This window comes from Sorghum bicolor, chromosome 8, assembly GCF_000003195.3.
Source record: "Sorghum bicolor cultivar BTx623 chromosome 8, Sorghum_bicolor_NCBIv3, whole genome shotgun sequence".
Lineage (NCBI taxonomy): Eukaryota > Viridiplantae > Streptophyta > Magnoliopsida > Poales > Poaceae > Sorghum > Sorghum bicolor.
In genome coordinates, this window is record NC_012877.2 from 22,122,180 (window position 1) to 22,140,510 (window position 18,331).

At 46.5% G+C, this 18,331-nt stretch overlaps 1 protein-coding gene across 1 annotated transcript; it reads right to left on the reverse strand.

Moving 5' to 3' along the window:
• Positions 978–16,333, reverse strand: LOC8155407 (lysine-specific demethylase JMJ705). The gene is made up of 7 exons (XM_021446041.1): positions 15,265–16,333; positions 12,122–12,200; positions 11,957–12,024; positions 11,446–11,596; positions 5,398–6,038; positions 3,448–4,098; positions 978–3,102 (listed from the first exon to the last, which is right to left on the reverse strand). The coding sequence occupies exons 1-7, from the start codon at positions 16,127–16,129 to the stop codon at positions 1,301–1,303; spliced, it is 4,257 nt and encodes a 1,418-aa protein (XP_021301716.1). The 5' UTR covers positions 16,130–16,333; the 3' UTR covers positions 978–1,300.

The following is an 18,331-nucleotide window of genomic DNA, read 5'->3' on the forward strand; positions in this document are numbered from 1 at the left end:
AATCCGCATACAAAACGAATTCTAGTAACTAAGAAAATCATTAAACTATCCTCCGCAACCGATCGGTACACCGCCACGAGTCAATCGGCAACCCTTGCGCTTTTCTTCATAAGCATCGGCAGACCGCCTGTTACAGCCATCGGCAACCATCAGCACTAGTCATACGAACACATCACCACTCCTGGACTTGGTCATATTCGGTTGTTTTTCAATCGGCACCAACCTTCATCGGCAACTCCCCTGTAGACTAGTCACCATTGCCCCACCTGCCAATCTACACTTCATTAACTCCAGGTGCGTATCCAAAGATACATGTCCAAAAACGGTTTCAACAATCTTATTTAAATTTTATGTAAAAATAAATAAATAAATCATTATTAAAGTATCTCTAACGATAAAATAAGTTATAACAAAATAAATAATATTTATAACAAAATTGAACAAGAAGGTGGTCAGAGTCAAAAGAGACAGTTTCAAAGCAGCGCTAAATAACACCTCATTTATAATGGCTGAAGCAGCTGCTTTGGTTATAATGGCTGAAGCAGCAGCTTTGGCATCGTCCGCAGCGGTGGTTTCTGCGCAATGTCCCGTTTTCAAAATCAACAGATGGTGTCCTACTTCAATAGTCGTGACCACTCCACAACTCGATGGGACATCGAGCATAGCGCATGTTCTAGCTGGACAGGTTTTTCAACCACAGCTCCATCAACGATGCAAGTCTCCAAGAAAGCTAAACACCACAGCGCATGTTTTTCATTCATCTTCGCTTTTCCATGACACGCACTATAAGTTACATTCCAATCCACTCTGACACATGTGAATTAATCAAACAAGGCCTAATGAAGACTCTAAACTTTGTACGGGGAGTGTTTCTCCCTCATTGCTGCTTCATCATGCAGCTAATATACTCATCATTTATCACACAAAAAAAATCCTTCCGTAGGCTGATTTTAAAATGTAAAAATAAAAAGGAGCAATTGAGCACAGATTAACACGCATGTTAATAACAGGCGTACTACACTAAATTCAACGTTCCTGACAACAGAAATTTCCAAATTTCTCAGGATGAACCAAGGAACGATACAATTGACATGGAATAATCCCAGCCAACAGCAGGTCAGTTGGACCTAAAGCCACAGTAAATCAGCTGTTATGTAGCAGCAGTAAACAATGAAATGAATTAGACTCCTAATGCAGATTAATTCTGCAATCAATGAAACCAGATGACATTATTCAATTAGCATCCCTTTCAAATCCCCGTCAGAGAAGAAACCTGTACTTGTGCATAAGTAGTTAAAACCTATGTACCGTTCTTCTTTTTCTTATCACACGAATGGCCAGTCTTTCTCTTGTGACGGCTGAAGTCCGAGACAAACCGGAATGTCTGAGTGCAGCCAGGTTCTGTGCATGCATATGGGCGCACCCCTGTATGCACCCTCATGTGCTCTGTCCTCGCCCATGGCCACTTGAATGTCTTCTTGCAGCCTGGAAATGAACACATGAGCGGTCTTTCATCCAGGTGCACTTTGCGGTGCTGAAGCAAATATTTATGGCAGAAGAACTTCTTCTTGCATCCTTTGACAGGACAAATGTCTCTCTTGTGCAGCGACAAGTCATGCTGGGTGCTAAAGCTCATGTCACACCCTTCTATATCACAAGAAAATTTTGCTCCTTTATCTGCATCGTGCAAACCATCACTTGCCTGATGTTTACTTGTTTTTTTCTTACCACTATGCATTTTGGGTTTCACTTTCACCTCATCAGCTTTTTCTTTTGGAATTTCTTCCCAGTTGTCTACTGCTGTCCCATCTCTTCTGTTGCACACTTCTATGTCACTTGAAAATTTAGCTTCCTTGCCTCCATTGTGCAAATCATCATTTGCCTGACATTTGCTGACTTTTTTCTTACCACTTTGCATTTTGCCTCTAGATTTTACTCTCACGTCATCTGTTTTTTGTTTTGGAATTTCATTCCATTTTGTGTATGTGGCTTCATCTCCATCATCTTCATCACGAAGCAAATCCACTATGTCAGCTTTTTTGCGATTTTCTTGAAACTGTTTATTTGTTTTATCATTCTTTTGCTTCTTATTACTCATTTTCTTACCCATCTTTAGCAATTTCTTGTTTACATTTGACAAACCATCACTTGCCTTCTCCTTGCTAAACCTCTTACTACCTTGCAATCGAGCACTAGATTTCACTGCTATGACATCACACCATTGTGGTGGACTATTATCCCAGTCACCTATTGAGGTGTTTTCAGTGCTATCTGTAACAAACCTGCAGTCAATGTCACCATTGTCCTTGTGTAGCTCATAAAAGCTGTTGCTTCTATTATTACCCTTTCGCCTCTTAGAACTTGATTTTTTATTTCGTGATTCATGTTGTTGATGTTGCCGGGTGTTCTGAGCGTCCACACCTTCACTTTCATCTCCATCTTCATATTTGGCATGATTATCAAAATCTACAGGCTGATCATACACTGTGTATTGCAAAGCAGCTTCATCACAAGCACTGGCACTGTTTCTCTTCTTTTTTCCTCTAGATTTCTCAACAGAGTCCCCCTCTTTTCTTCTGGATATCTTTTTTGAAGAACTTCGGCTGATCAGGGTAGTAGATCTTGTTGATTGTTCTTGCATCCTGTCACAAGAACTAGCAGAGAATATCGCTTTGCTGTAAACTGTTTCATGATTCTGTTCTACCTGTTCACGAGCTAAAAGTGGATGAACTTGGGTAGACATCCAATTTTTGCCACACCACCATCCAGCTACCTTTTTCTTTGTTGTGCCTGATCGCTGTCCTTCTTCATCTGTGAAGCTGTCTGGATTTTCCTGAGCAAATGCCTTGTAAATGATAGGATTGTACGGTACCTGCTTGCTGTAAAGTGGAGATTTACTCTGTTTGGCACTGTAATATATGTTGATACCCATTTTTACTGCCCAGTCACTACTTGTAGGTTCAGCATCTTCATCCTGAAGAGCTAATTGAATTCTTCCAGTGTCTTCACTTGTTGCTTTTTTGAAAGTGATATCTTTCCAAGCATGCTTCATACCAAGTTCTTCTGCTATAACTTTTGCTGCTGCCTCTGCTCTAGGATATTCTGCAAATGCATTGTGAATTAGCTATGAAAAATTCCATGTTGCAAAAGATTGCAGGATTAGGTCTCTGCCATTGTCATAATCATCAAAATGCAATATGCCAACACATCCTGAGTTAAACTGGTTAGACCGTAAAGATCCAGGGTACAATGAAACCCCCATTGCCAGTCCAGGTTTGAAGGCTGGCACAAACTTGTTTAAACCAAAATCGGAGGACATCCTTTCCCCCTGGTCGAGTTTTTTATTTAAAAACGTACTGCCACTAATCATTCTAAGAAGTAAACAGGATATAAAGAGAAATACGAAGGAGCAATGCCAACAGAATTTTGCAGGGAAAGTGCAACTACCTGAATTGCATAAAAGCATGATATTAGCACCACCAATTTGTTCAAGTCGTGTCCAAGTTTCCAAAGCATGTTCTAGACAAAACACGTGCATTCTGCAAGAATCCTTGCTGTACTTGAACAAAGTCAGTGCATCTGTTTCCATTGCACCTTTAGCTGTGCTCAAACTAGTTTTCGGAGAGGCTTTTACACCTGATGCAGTTAGATCATCATCAAAATCAAGATACGCATGCCACTGCTCATGGGAGGTTAGTGACTCTCCCTGATCTGCTAGATGGATCATATTTGTTTCCATACTAACAGGAGTCATAGCAATACATTTCTCCTCCACTGGTTGCATCAGAGAAGCTATTACTCTGGAGTCATTTTCCTCTTCATATAAGTGCAGATTTGTATTTGGATCCTGAACTGATGTTCCTGAGGACTGAATATTTGGGACTCCATTTGCCACGTCATTGTTTTCACAATTGTTTGATATATTATTAGGTACTTCTGCTTCTTCATCAGAATCTGATGATTCATAAGCAGAAGCCAGAAGCCCAAGGGCGGAAGTGCATCCATGGGTGCTGCTGCTGTATAGCTGCCTACACCTACCAGAAACTTGGGCTGCACTCACATTTTGTCTTGTATTATCATCAGTTTCACAAGCATATCCTGTTGAAAAAAGACAATATATTTACATGATGGCCTTCAAACTATGCACTGGAAGAATAATTTGATTACAATAAAAAATTTAGTATTACAATCAATGACACTTTCATACCGTTCAATCACGAAGGTAGAAGACATCAATAGAAACAAAATAAAAATATATTGTTGATCAGTCTTGAGCATCACAGAGGAAAGTGATGTCAACTGAATTAAACTAACTAAAAAGATAAATAATTCAGAAACAAGTAATATAGTTCACTAAAACATTCACTCTAGAGTTCATTTCAAAAGAAAATCCTTGTTAAAATTAGGTGCAACAGAAAGATGATTCAGCCAAACAATCAGTGTTCCGCTAGGCGGCGCCTAGGCGCGATTAGGCGCTGGACGAAGGGTACCCGCCTCGCCTACGGGGGTAGGCAACATCTAGGCACTGGGCGGCGCCGAGGCCGTCGTGGAGCTGAGCCGCGAAATTTCGCCCCCGCGGGCTGATGGTGGAGCGCGGAGGCGGACGGCGCGGCCTTTTGTGCGCGCGGATGGCTTCAGCCGTGGGAAATCACGCGAAATCCCCGCTGCCTCCTCCGTCCTCCTGCTCCACCGCCGGCTGCTACCCCGCCCCAAGGTCAGTCCCCTCCCCTGCTCATCTTCTCTCCCCCGCCGGCAACTCCTCCCCTGCTCATCTCCCCTCCGCCGACAGCAGCTCCTCCTCCCCTGCTCCTCTTCCTCTCCCCTCCCCTGTTTCTCCCGGCGCCTAGGAAAATGCCTAGAACGCCTAGGCGCTAGGCGGAGGGTCACCGCCTAGAATCCGCCTAGTGCCTAGCTGAACTTTGCAAACAATTGAAACTTTGGCCATCAATATTTTATGGACATTTTGATTGTCAATTATGAGGTATGTTAGAAAGTACTTAAACAATACAGTGTTTATTGAGGTTATGAATTATTATCTGGTATCCGTATAAAAGTTATGTTTTATCAGCAGATTCAATGTCAAAATTGACTAAATTATGAGTTGTGACTGGAAGGGTTACTAACAAGAAAAATTGGAAGATCGGTCACCTTTTATGATGCACAAGTGCATGGCATAGCTGTAGATTTATGAAATTTCTGCTTTTACCAACCATTTGACCAGAAGCATAAAAGAGGACTAATATTAGAATGACATATACCAGATCAAAGAGAAATATTATCACTATCACTATTTAACACTAATATGTGAAATTGTGGAGGCTAGATAATGATATCAAGTCAAAGGAAAATCTTGAGGACCGGGCATTAATAGTGCAAGTGGATCCATGTCTTGCTAACCTTGTTGATGAGCTATTGCCATCCGATTTGAGGTATCATCTGATTCCATTATTTCTCTGTGTATTGCACTTGATGACATGCACTCCCTAGAAATGACATATTGGACTGCTGCTTCTTTAGGTTGAATGATGGCTACACATGCATAGCTTAATATGCCACACTGAACACATGGCAACCGCCCTTGATCTAAGAGCCCACCTTCTTGATGTGATCTACCTTTTCCAATTACTCCAATCTTAATATCAGAAGTTGATAAGCAGAATGCAGTACTATTAACTGTTCCAAATTTTGTTTCATAGAACTTTCTTTGGCTACATGCAGAGGAAGTGGTTGATTCACTCATGTTCTCAGCCTCTTCAATTTCATCTATTTCATCACCATAAACTTCCTCAGCTTTTTGCTGGCTAATACTACAGGGACCAGCAATCAAGCCTTGCTTATCAGTGACTTCAGGTGCCCTCGATGGAAGGGGAAATTCAATCTCCGGGATAATTACACAAGAACTCTTGTCAAGAAGGATGCTCAGAAAACTGTTGTTTTCTATTACACTTCCAACAAATGCTTCTTTGATCATTCTTTCACCTTCGTTCTTCTTGTCCCTTAGACGAGAGCTTCTAGGCATATGAGAATTCTTCGGCTCCCTATAAAATGAAAATATCATCTAGATTCAATCTCCAGTGACATGATAACCCAGACAATTACACAAACAGAATTACAGAACTGTTATTTGATATCCATTTTTTAGATGCTGTGATGTAACAGACCTCTCTAGTTCATAAATAGATAATAATTAAAATGAATACATCGAGAGAGAGAGTGTGGGTGGGTGGGTCGGTGGGTGTGTTTGTAAAGAAACACCGCACACCCTAACCAAGGGGGGTGACCTTCATTATATAGCCAGGAAGGCTTGCAGTACATCTACAAGTTACAATGTGGTACTAATACAAGTCAGGCTAGGAGTACATGGCCAATGGGCCGTAAGCCCAATATGGGCTGTTATAATTATATTCTAACACCCTCCCTCAGTCTAAGCGGAAGTGTCACGAACACAAAGACTGGACCTAAAGTCAGTGAATAACTGTATAGGTAACCCTTTGGTCATAATGTCCACGAACTGATGAGACGATGGAACATGGAGCACCCGAACCTGTCCCAAAGCAACCTTCTCACGGACGAAGTCAATATCTATCTCAATATGCTTCGTGTGACAATGATGAACTGGATTCTGGGCCATGTAGGTAGCGCTGACATTATCACAGTAGACGATCGTCGCCGATGAGATGGGTGCATGGAGCTCCTAAAGTAACTGACGAAGCCAACAAGTCTCAGCCAAGCGTGCACAACAGCACGATACTCAGCCTCCGCACTCGAACGAGAGACCGTAGTTTGTCGTTTGGAGGACCAAGAGACTAAGTTGTCGCCGAGGAAGACACGGTAGCCTGAAGTGGAGCGCCGAGAGTCTGGACAACCAGCCCAATCACTATCGGAGTAGGCGGTCAAGCTGGTGATGCTGCCTGTGCCAATGTGAAGCTCGGTGGACAGGGTGCCCTTGACATACCGCAGAACACGCTTGAGCATCGCAAGGTGAGGCTCTAGCGGGTCGTGCATGAAGAGGCAAACCTGCTGAACTGCATAGGCGAGGTCCGGACGAGTCAGCATGAGGTACTGTAGTGCACCGGCGAGGCTGCGGTACTGAGTGGCATCCGACACCGGTGCGCCGTCCGTAGTAGAGAGCTTGGAGTTGCCATAGAGTGACACTCAGCCATGCCGACGCGCTGGAGCAGGTCCACAGCGTACTGGCGCTGAGACAGGAAGAGGCCATCCGCAGAATGCGTGACAGAGATCCCAAGAAAATGATGAAGATCGCCGAGATCTGTCATAGCGAACTCAGAGTGAAGGAGCTCGGTGAGGCGTCGAAGAAGCGAGGTCGACGAGGCTGTCAGGATGATGTCGTCGACGTAGAGCAGCAAATAGGCGATGTCGGCACCCACTTCGTAAACAAAGAGGGACGGATCGGAGGTCGAAGTAGTGAAGCCAGACCGCTGGACGAAGCCGGAGAACCGCTGGTGCCACGCCCTGGGCGCCTGCTTGAGTCCGTACAAGGACTTTTGCAGGAGACAGACATGGTTGGGAGCCGCCGGGTCGACAAAACCGGGCGGCTGCTGGCAATAGACTGCCTCGTTCAGATGGCCGTGAAGAAAGGCGTTCTTCACGTCCAGCTGATGTATCGGCTAGGAGCGAGAGGCCGTAATGCTGAGGACGACCCTGATAGGTAGCCGGTTTGACAACCGGGTTGAACGTCTCATCGTAGTCGATGCCGTACTGTTGCGAGAAGCCATGAACGACCCATCTGGCTTTATGGCGAGCCAGAGAGCCGTCAGCATGATACTTGTGCTTGAAGACCCACTTGTCGGTGATGACGTTGGCACGAGGCGGTCGAGGGACGAGGCGCCATGTGCCATTGTAGATGAGCGCCTTGTATTCATCGGCCATAGCTGCACACCAATTTGGATCAGCTAGGGCGACCCGAGCATTGGCAGGCAACAGAGAAGTCGAAGTCGATGTCGTAGCGAAGCCTTAGCGCTTCATAGGCGGGGGCAAAGAGCCCGTCCTAGAGCGGGTCGCCCGTGGTGGAGGTGCCTCCGCTGGCTGCTGCTCGGGAAGAGGTGCAGTCGGCTGCTGTACTAGAGGAGGGACAGCCTGCTGCTGTTCCGGAGAAGGGCGCCGAGTGTAGACGCGAGAGAACCGCCGGTCACCACCAGGCTGGGGTGGCACCACGGCGATGGCAGGTGCAGGTGAGGGCCGCTGGCCACCACCAGGCTAGGGTGGCGCAACAGCCACGGCAAGAGCACCCGTGGTACCAGCTGGAGCAGACGGGCGCACCCCCTGGGGCAACCTGTAGGCAGCACCATACCACAGGATGGCCAGGTCCAGCCCGACAGGATCGCCAGCGTCCTCCAGGAGCGGCGTGTGCCCGACCAAGGTGGACGGAGCAGGTGCCGGAAGTATATCCTGTACCAAAAAATCAAGTGAATCAGGTCGAGGCTTGGAGGCCACAAACGAAAAGTGAGTCTCATTAAAAATGACGTGACACGAGATGATAAGCTTGCGGTTGGACAGGTCGAGACACCGATAGCCCTTCTGTGAAGGAGGGTAACCGAGGAAGACACACGCCGTGGAACGAGGAGACAATTTGTGGCGAGTCGTGGCACTTAGGTTAGGGTAGCATAGGCAGCCAAAAACCCTTAGAATGGAGTAGTCTGGCATCTTGTGATGAAGAAGGTGATAGGGTATACCGTTGTTTTTGGACGAGGACGTCCACCGGTTCGTGAGGAACACAGCGGTGGAGAGAGCTTCGGCCCAATAAGGGGGAGGCATGGCGGCATGAATTAGTAGTGTGCGAACAGCGTTGTTCAGCGTGCAAAGCATACGCTCGGCCTTGCCATTCTGAGCAGATGTATAAGGACATGAAGTGCGGAGTAGGATGCCGCGGCCAGCCAAGAAGGCAGCAGTGGCATTGTTGAGGAACTCGGTGCCATTATCTGCTTGAAAACAACGCAAAAGTAAACTGAATTGGGTGTGAGCATAAGCAGCAAACTGAACAATATGATCATGAACCTCAGACTTGTGCTGAAGCGGAAACGTCCAGCAATAATGTGTATAATCATCTACTAACACAAGATAGTATTTAAACCCAGAAATACTCGCAACTGGAGAGGTCCAGACATCACAATGAACAAGTTCAAAAGGTGCTGATGTACTAGACACTGAACTAGCAAAGGGCAGCCTAACATGTTTACTGAGCTGGCAAGCATGACAAATGCGGCGAGCTGCTTTATTACACTGAATAGCTGAAAGTTTATTTAGAGTAGCGACGGCAGCGGATGCTGGATGACAAGGCGGGAGTGCCACAGCTCCGGGGAGACGACAGCGACATGACAGCGAGGAGGCATGTGATGTGGGATGGTGTAGAGGTCCCCGTTGCTATTGCACCGAAGGAGGACTGTCTTGGTCTTGAGATCCTTAACAGAAAAACCAGAAGCATCAAACTCCTCAATAGAACAGTTATTGTCGCGAGTAAGCTATCGAACAGATAACAGATTACGGGTGAGTTGTGGAGCGACAAGAACATTATCAAGATAAAAGGGACGATCAGCTATTTGTAAAAGAGATGTGCCACGACTAAGAATAGGAATAGATTGCCCGTTGCCAACCGTGATGGAGGACGGTGGTGACGAAAGGCGGGAAAGGAGTATACCGTCGTTGGAGGACATGTGGGATGTCGCTCCGCTGTCCATGACCTAGGGGTTGGACCCATGGATCGCCATCTGGTTGAGGGCAGCGATCAGACCCGCCTGATCCCAGGACCCGTACGCCGGAGGGGCCGAAAACTGAGGCGGCGCAAAGGCGGTGTGGGCCTGGTGCGGAGGCGGAAGCGGTGGAGTAGGCGCTGATGGCGCCCTCCACTGCGGCGGCTGCTGCTGAGGAGGCCACCAGGCGGCCCAAGGGCTGTAGCAAACCCAAGGGCCGACCGGCTGAGGGGCCTGACGTCCGCCGGAGAAGCCCTGTGGAGCGCCATGCTGCTGCTGGGCGCCCTGCTGCTGCTGCTGGTTGCGTCCGTTGCCACTGCGCCCCTTGCCCTTGCCTCCCTTGCCTTTGCCATTGCCTCCGCGATTAGACGTCGGGGAGGAAGTGGACCTGCAGGACGGGGAGGTACAGGAGGAGACAGTGGACGCAGCAAGGGCTGAAGCGGTGGTCTCCTTGCCCTCGTTGCCAAGACCAAGGCGAAGTTCCTTGACGCGAAGCATGTTGGTGGCAGCCTTGAAGTCGGGCAGCGGCATTGTGTTGGCGATGATGTCGGCGGTGTTGGCAAAACGAGCGTTGAGGCCACGTAGCAGATTGAGCACAAGTTGCCCCGGGGAGATGGTGTGGCCGACTTCCCGGAGGGCATCGGCGGTGTGCTTCATCCGCTGGGCGTAGGCGTCGATGGAGAGGTCGCCCTGGGACATGCTGTGGAATTCCTGCCCAAGAACGACAGCGCGAGACTCTTTGTTCGCTTGGAACAGGGCCTCGACGGAGACGAACAGATCAGGTTCCATGGCGAGGTCGAGAACCTGATCATCGATGGAGCCATACATCCAGCCACGGATGCAGGCATCAGGCTGAGACCACGTGGGGTCAGCCGGGCGCGCGTCCTCCGTGCCATCGATGTGACCGAGCAGCCCGTACTTGGCGCAGAGAGCGGAGAAGAAAGCCTTCCACTTGGAGAAGTTGGGGCGCTCGAGGCTGAGGGCGATCGGGACGTGCTGCTTCACGTTGACGGCGTAGGCGACGTAGAAGGGAGGAGCGACAGCGTCCCCCAGCGCGCCAGCTGTCTGGGCACCAACGACGCCAGAGATGGTGGAAGAAGCCGACAACGAAGTCAACATGACGATCGTGGCTTGGGGACGACGGCCCTGGTGAGGCACGCGGCCTAGAGCGGCGACCTGGGGGGCGCGGCCTGGGCTGCAGCGGCACGCGGCTTGGACTGCGGCAACCTGGGGGGCGGCCTGGGAGGCGCGCGGCCTGGGCTGCGGCGTGGGGAGGCGGCGGCCTGAGGGGCACGCGACCTGGAGGCGGAGCCCTAGTGCGGTGTTGACGCCCTAAGGCGCAGAGGAGGCGGAAGCAGGGAAGGAAACCCAGGATTGGGGCCCTAAACTCGTGATACCATGTAGAGAAACACCGCACACCCTAACCAGGGGGGTGACCTTCATTATATAGCCAGGAAGGCTTGCGGTACATCTACAAGTTACAATGTGGTACTAATACAAGTCAGGCTAGGAGTACAAGGCCAATGGGCCGTAAGCCCAATATGGGCTGTTATAATTATATTCTAACAGTGTTGTCATTTATTTATCTCCTAACTTAATGCAATGATATGCGTCTCATGTGCATTCAAGAAAAGAAATCTGATATCATATAATTTGGATGGCATCCTCTCCAATATCCATAAACAATTGAAAAGTTCTATAACGACAACAATTGAGATCATATTTACTGCAGGCAAACCTTAGATGTAATGACAGTGCTAGCTGATAAAGCAGTTGATAATGAGACACCATTGGGCCCGAATTTGTGGAAGCCCTCCTGATTGCAGCTTCTTTAGCCACTTGCAACCAGCAAGGTGTAGCAATGTTTGTTGCTTCTCCACAATTAAATCCTATGAAACATGGATAGTGAAATAAAATTAATTATTGCATTCAGAGATGTTCCATGTGCAACTGTGAGTGACTTTAGCAAGATACTGAAGTACTATTTTCCACTACAAGTATAAGAAAATATGCATGAACATGAACACTGTATCATAAATATGTAATTGCAAGGTTAGCATTTCACTTAATATGTTAACTGAAAATTATAGCCCTTCTAAACACTAGTCAGTTTAAGGACTGGACCACACTTAGCATACAAGAGCAACCAGATAGCTAGTTCAAGGAACTTTTTTTTGACAGTGATTCAAGGAACAGTGTGCTAACCCAGTAAGTGCACTATATGAATATGGATGTGTTAGATGGCTTACCATGGCTAAAACCAGAATGATAAGCTCCAGGGAATGTGATAACAAATTCACCAGGGTTTTGAACCAATCTGCTTTGGAGAAGTATCTATCAATCATTATACCCAATACTCAAAATAATGGCCAAGAAAAATGCCACAAAAATAATGTTAAGAAATGCAGTAACACCTGCAGCAAGGAACTCCAGCAGAAAGAAGCACTTCAGGAGACAACACAGTTGTCTTTTCATTTAGTATTTGAAAGGCCACTGCACCAGATAAGCAATCCATCAGCAAGCTTTTCTCTTCAGAGTGAAGAAAACTGAAGCATTCATAATTAAAGAGTGAGACTAAGGGGTTACTATCAAACACCCCTAATAAATAATTTATCTTTCATCAGTTTTCCAAAACAGCATGTCAGATTCAGTTGACCCCTGCCTCTCCTAGCCTCCTTGCATTACTGATGTGCCTTAAGATCTGCTATGCACCAGTGCCTCTGGAGAACTTCATTGGATATGTAGCACACAAAAAAAAGGAAAAAAAAAAAAACACCTCAACCAGAGTTGGTCGACTTTTTCTTCAATTGGTGCTACCACTACCCTACCACGTATATTGTCCTTTCGAACTAGACCTCAACTTTTATGATCACAAACCCAACAGAACATACACATTTGACATTCCTATTGAACATATCGCCATTTAGTGGACCAACATTCTGCACCATAAACACTGCAGGTCTAATTGCCCTATATGGAACTTACCCTTTAGCTTCTGTGGCACGTTACTGCTTGTGACAAAGAATACCGGATGTCTAGCAATTTATTCACTCTGTCTAAATTCAATGGCTCACATCTAAGATTTTTCCATCTCTCTTTAGTATTCATCCCAAATACTGTAAGTGTAAGGTATCCTTGGGCATTACTTAACCTTCCATGCTAACGTCTCCATCCTCATGTCAAGCAGTGCCGAATCGAACCTCATATACTCGCTTTTAGTTCTACCAAGTCCTAAATCATTCAATTGTAAAGTCTGTCACCCCAACTTCCATTTTGCTATTTACAAATACAAACCAACTATAGGTTGCGATTAGAAACTTTAGGGATGAAAAAAGACTACTTCAATTTTACAGGACTCAGAGTGTAGACCTTTTTACATTAGGTTGGCTTGTTCCCATAGATTGGAACTTCATCTACAAAATGTCAACATAAAGAAACAATCACAGATAATATCCTGAGTCTATCTCAACCTCTTAGTTAACTGTCAAATCAAATTGACCAAAACTTGAACAAACTAGTACACAATCTGTGAAAGGGCCTGTAGCCTAGTGGCCACAAGAGCCTCAGTAGCACCTCAGGTCCTGGGTTCGACTCCCCGTGGGAGCGAATATTCTAGGATTTATCGGCATTGTGCTTTCAGTGGTAGGCGACATTCCCGTTGAATCTTGATTTGCCGGCCCAGTCTTCGAAGATGCTCATAGGGGTAGGGTTTGCGTGCGTGCGTTCATAGGGTTGAGTGTGCATGCGTTCTGAGAGTCTGAGTTGTTGCATTTCAGCAAGTGCAGCTGCTGCTGCCCAAAGCCCCAAACTCCTATCCACTAAAACCAGCTACTCCCTCCAATCACAAAAACTTGTTTAGAACAAGATTTGGTCGAACTTAAAAACAACAAACATCAATAACTATTACATTATTTAGTTTGGAAGTGTGTAGGTTATATATGTCGATTTGTACTCAAAAGTCAAAATATTTGCAAAATCTCTTATATTTGAAGGATTTTATGTATATTTTCTAGAAGAAATTAGTGGTCCAAGATACACATCGAAGACTATGAAAAGTCAAATGTGTCAAGTATTTGTGACTGGAGGGAGTAGATGTTTAGGTAAGTAAACAACACAGAAACTAAGTTCAGGAACTTCAGCATGATATGCCAAGTTATCTGGTATCACTTTTTAACTAATACATTTTTCCCTTTTGCACATCACTATATTGGCACCCACATAAGGTACCCTGAAGAATAAGTTTGACTTTTTGGTTTGCCCAACAAAGAGGAAAAACAAAGTACATAAGTTTTCTTCAGGCATAGGTTTTGTGCTAAAAAATAGTACTAATTTCTGCTTGGTTTATATGCCACTATAATGCCAAAATGCTCATTTGGAGCTCCTGACTAACTAGCTTTCCTTTCTTTTTGACACATTGCTGTTACTCTACAGAAAAAAGTTTCCACTTTGCTCAACAATTAGAAAACCCAAAAAACCAAGACTAGGTGTGAAGATGGCAGCAGTATAATAGGAACAAGAAGATGTAGATGGCTTTAGTGGCTAGAATCTGTTCAATTGGTAAAACTTGCTTAGGGATTAGCTAGCTAAGAATAGGATGGGAGTAATAAGAGGGAGTGTCCTCAGCCGCTCATGTATGTTTTATAACCACTAGTGCAGCTGTGAATATCAAGCAGAAGTAGAGGGGAGGGTGGTCTCCTCTACTGCTGCTACTTCACTTAATCCAGCAATTGTAATCACTTCCTGTTCCTATCCATATCAACCTGGTATCAACTCCATAGAAAAAACATCCAAGCAAGAAACAAAAGAAAGTACAGGGCAAGACCCACAAATCCACAATGATGCGCACATCTTTGTAGAGGAAGTATGCTTTGGCATATGATTTAGTCATGTCATTCTGAAGCAGAGGTTAGTAAGAAAAAAAATTGACTTCACTTCTCTTGTGAAAGCCCACCACGCCCCGCCCCACCCCGCCCCGTACCCTTAAGTCTTCACTGCCTGGTGAGGAAGACAGGAAGTACCCTGTCATATGCTGATCAGATTTGCTACAGCTCAAATCAGTGTTCAAGTTCAATCAATAGTCCAATCAGAACCTCTAGTACCAAAAATGATAGCTCATTGATTTGTTCTCTTCCTTAAAGTCCATTAAAGTCATAAACTTGTGTTACCAAATGGCATTGATTTCTGCTTAATTTACATGGTACTCTAAATGTAAAATGGCCCATTTGGAGTTGCTGACAACATTTCAGTTTTTTCCCTTTTGATGAAGAAACCTGTTTTGGGCACAGTGGCATATAGACAGCGGCACATGGAGAAAAAGTTTTGACTTTGCCAGTAAAGAAGAAAGCAGAAAACTGGGTGTTTGGTTCACCTAGCATCTCCTAAATTTATTCCCATTTAGTCACTTTTTAACCAAACACTGTTACTAAATGGGACTAAATGGCCTTTATAGTCCTCTCTAGTCAGTTTGGAGTGACTATAAAAAGGGACTAAACCATTTAGAAGCTAAACCAAAAACATAGCATAGTAGAAAGGGCAAAAAGTGGGAGGGCACACGCACTGATGGCGTTGAGGTCGTCGGCGTAGCCGTGCACGCGGACGGCGTCCTCGAAGGCAAGCATGGCATCGCGTGGTACGCCGTACCAGGTCTTGGACTTGCCGAAGTGGAGGTAGTTGAGGCTGTGCAGCTCGTGGTCCTCCACGTGCCACGCGAACCAGCTGTACAGCATCGCAACATACAGCATCGGCGTCGTCACGCCGGCCACGTCCCGGCCCATCGCCTGCAGCAGCGAGCCCCGCGCCCGAGGGGCCAACCGCATGTTCCACTCCGTCTCCCCGACGTCCCTCGCCGCAAGCGCCGCATTGCCTCCGGCGCCCTCCAGGTCGAGGTTCAGCTCCTCCGGCGCCGCAAAGCCGGAGCCCGGCATGTCGTTGCCGTACTCGACGTTGAACGGCTTCCCGGCGCAGGCGCCCCAGAAGAGCGCCTCCAGCTGGAGCTGCGTCGCGTGTTTGGGCGGCACCGCGTGCCTCGGTATCTCGATGTCGCGGGCCTTGGCGCGGAAGGCCTCCAGCGTGTACCGCTCGCCGCTCTCCCAGACGCGGCGGCTCGCGGGGCGGCGATTCTTGGCGGAGAAACCCACCTGCTGGAGCCGCGTCGGGAAGGTGGGTGCAGGGGCCGCGACGTCGCCGGCTGCGGTGGAGGCCGCATTGGCAGCGAAGGAGGCCTTGAGGCGCTCGACCGTGGCCTCCCGCGGCGGCGGCGCGAGCGGAGGCACGATCTTGCAGATGCCGTAGCGGGAGGCCTCAGCCTCGATCTTGAGGATATAGGCGATGGGGTCCGCGAACTCGGCGGCAGTGGGGCGGAACTCCGGTGCCACGGGCAGGTTGCGCAGCCACTCCGGCGTTTCCACCGCCGGCGGCGGCATGATGGCCGCGGCGGGGACCACGAAGAGGTCAGGAGGGGCTTCCTCAGGCGAGGACTCGCATTTGAGAGGGGCGATTCGGGGAATTGGCTCTCGCTGACTGCTGCTTCGAGCTTGCTGCAGCGGCTGCTGGCCTGTTGCTGCTGCTTTGGGGTAGTGAGGAGAGAGAGAAAGGGGACTTTGGAGGAGACAGGGAAGACGAGAGGATGGGGATTTTTTTTTCTTTTTTTAGGCCTTTATATTATATAACTGGCCTTGTTTAGATCACTTAAAAAACTAAAAAAATTTTAATATTCTCCGTCACATCGAATCTTGTAGTACATATATAAAGTAGTAAATATAGACGAAAATAAAAATTAATTATACAGTTTAGCTGTAAATCGTGAGACGAATCTTTTGATCTTATTTAATCCATGATTAGATAATATTTGTCATAAACCAATGAAAGTGCTACAGTAGCGAAATCCAAAAAAAATTTTGCATCTAAACAACGCCTGAGGACTTGTTCAGTTCTTGAAATTTTTTAGTTTTCGCTACTTTATCGCTTTCCTTTATATGTGACAATTATTATCCAATTACAGAGTAATCAGATTTAAAAGATTCATCTCACAAATTACAGACAAATTGTGCAATTAGTTTTTATTTTCATTTATATTGAATGCTCCATACATGTGGACAAAGATTCGATAAGATAGGGAATCTTAAAATTTTTTGGAAACTAAATAAGGTCTGAACAGAATAGCCTTGTTTAGTTTGAAATTTAAGATTCTCCCTATATCGAATGTTTGAACGTATGTATAAAATATTAAATATAAATATAGAAAATAATTAATTATACAGGTTATCTACAATTTGCGAGATAAATCTTTTGAGCTTAGTTAGTCCATAATTGGACAACAATTATCAAATACAAATGAAAGTGCTACAGTACTCAAAACCAAAAAAATTGCCAACTAAACAGGGTCGGCCTTGTTTACTTCCAAAATATTTTGCAAAATATGAATAGTACCACTTTTGTTTGTATTTGATAAATATTATCCAATCATAGACTAACTAGGCTTAAAAGATTCGTCTCCCAAATTACAGGTAAACTGTGTAATTAGTTATTTCTTTTATGTATATTTAATGCTTCATACATGTGCCACGAGATTCGATGTGATGGGGAATATGCAAAATTTTGTAAAATATTTTGAGAACTAAACAAGACCATAATGTGACCCCAAAACCTAAAATGTGTTGTACACAGTATTTTAGAAGGACACAAATAGACTCCAATGGAGTAGACAAACGCATGACGCATTGTGGGTGGCTAGCAAAGCCGAACGCAAATATAGGTCTTCTCCTGATCTTGTCCGGTGAGAGCAGCGTCTCGGGGTTGTCGCACTGGCATCGGCTCAATGCCACGGCGGCACAGGTGGCTGACCTCCTCGTGCTCACTCTCACGGATGCAGGCCCCATGCTTGCTAGCGCCCGCAAGGGCAAACTCATCTACTACTGCAGTTGCCGCACACCTCGACTTCGACGTCATGCTCCTTGACGCCTACAACGCCATCGTTGTGCGCCTCGATCGCCTTTGTAGGTGCCACCTCCTCGCGCTCCACCTCCTCCTCATTGTCTGGATTTGCACATGTGTAGGGAGGTGACCGCATAAGGAAGGACGTGAGCGAGCACTGGCGCAAGGCGCTCGTCATCGGCGAGGGCCAACCACGTGAGCATCCGATCCAGGGCATCCATCCTCTTCGCGCCTGTTTGCTCTGCGGTGGCAGAGGCAACCATTGCTCCGCCATCTCCGCCTGGCTAGGATTGGGGTTGGAATCGTCGGCATTTCCTTCATCCGGCGCAAGAAGGTGAGAAGAGGACTAACGAAGGGCGGCTAGAGAAGGATGGTGTTCTGGTTTCTCTTTTGCGTCCTTCATCGGAAAAGAGAAGTTTTGGGTGCCTATCCATTCTACTCTATGCGACCTAATCTATCAAATGTATCTTGTATTTAGGCTGTGTCGACGAAAGCTAGTCGGCAGTCTACCTTGGGGTATACCCACGGTAGTAGTTTATCGGCAGACAGGTGCGCAAGCTACGAACTTGATGGTGACGCAAGACACAGACAAGGATTTTATCCAGGTTCGGCCGCCGTGTGGGCGTAATACCTACGTCCTGCATCTGATTGTATTGTTGTGTATCGAATTTTGTTGAGTTGAGTTGTCTTAG

Coding starts and splice junctions, on each gene's coding strand:
- LOC8155407 (XM_021446041.1), bottom strand. CDS start 16,129: ATGCCGCCGCCGGCGGTGGAAACGCCGGAGTGGCTGCGCAACCTGCCC. Junction 11,597..11,956: donor TCATTCTGGTTTTAGCCATG/GTAAGCCATCTA, acceptor CATGTTTCATAG/GATTTAATTGTGGAGAAGCA. Junction 4,099..5,397: donor GGCAATAGCTCATCAACAAG/GTTAGCAAGACA, acceptor TTTTTTCAACAG/GATATGCTTGTGAAACTGAT.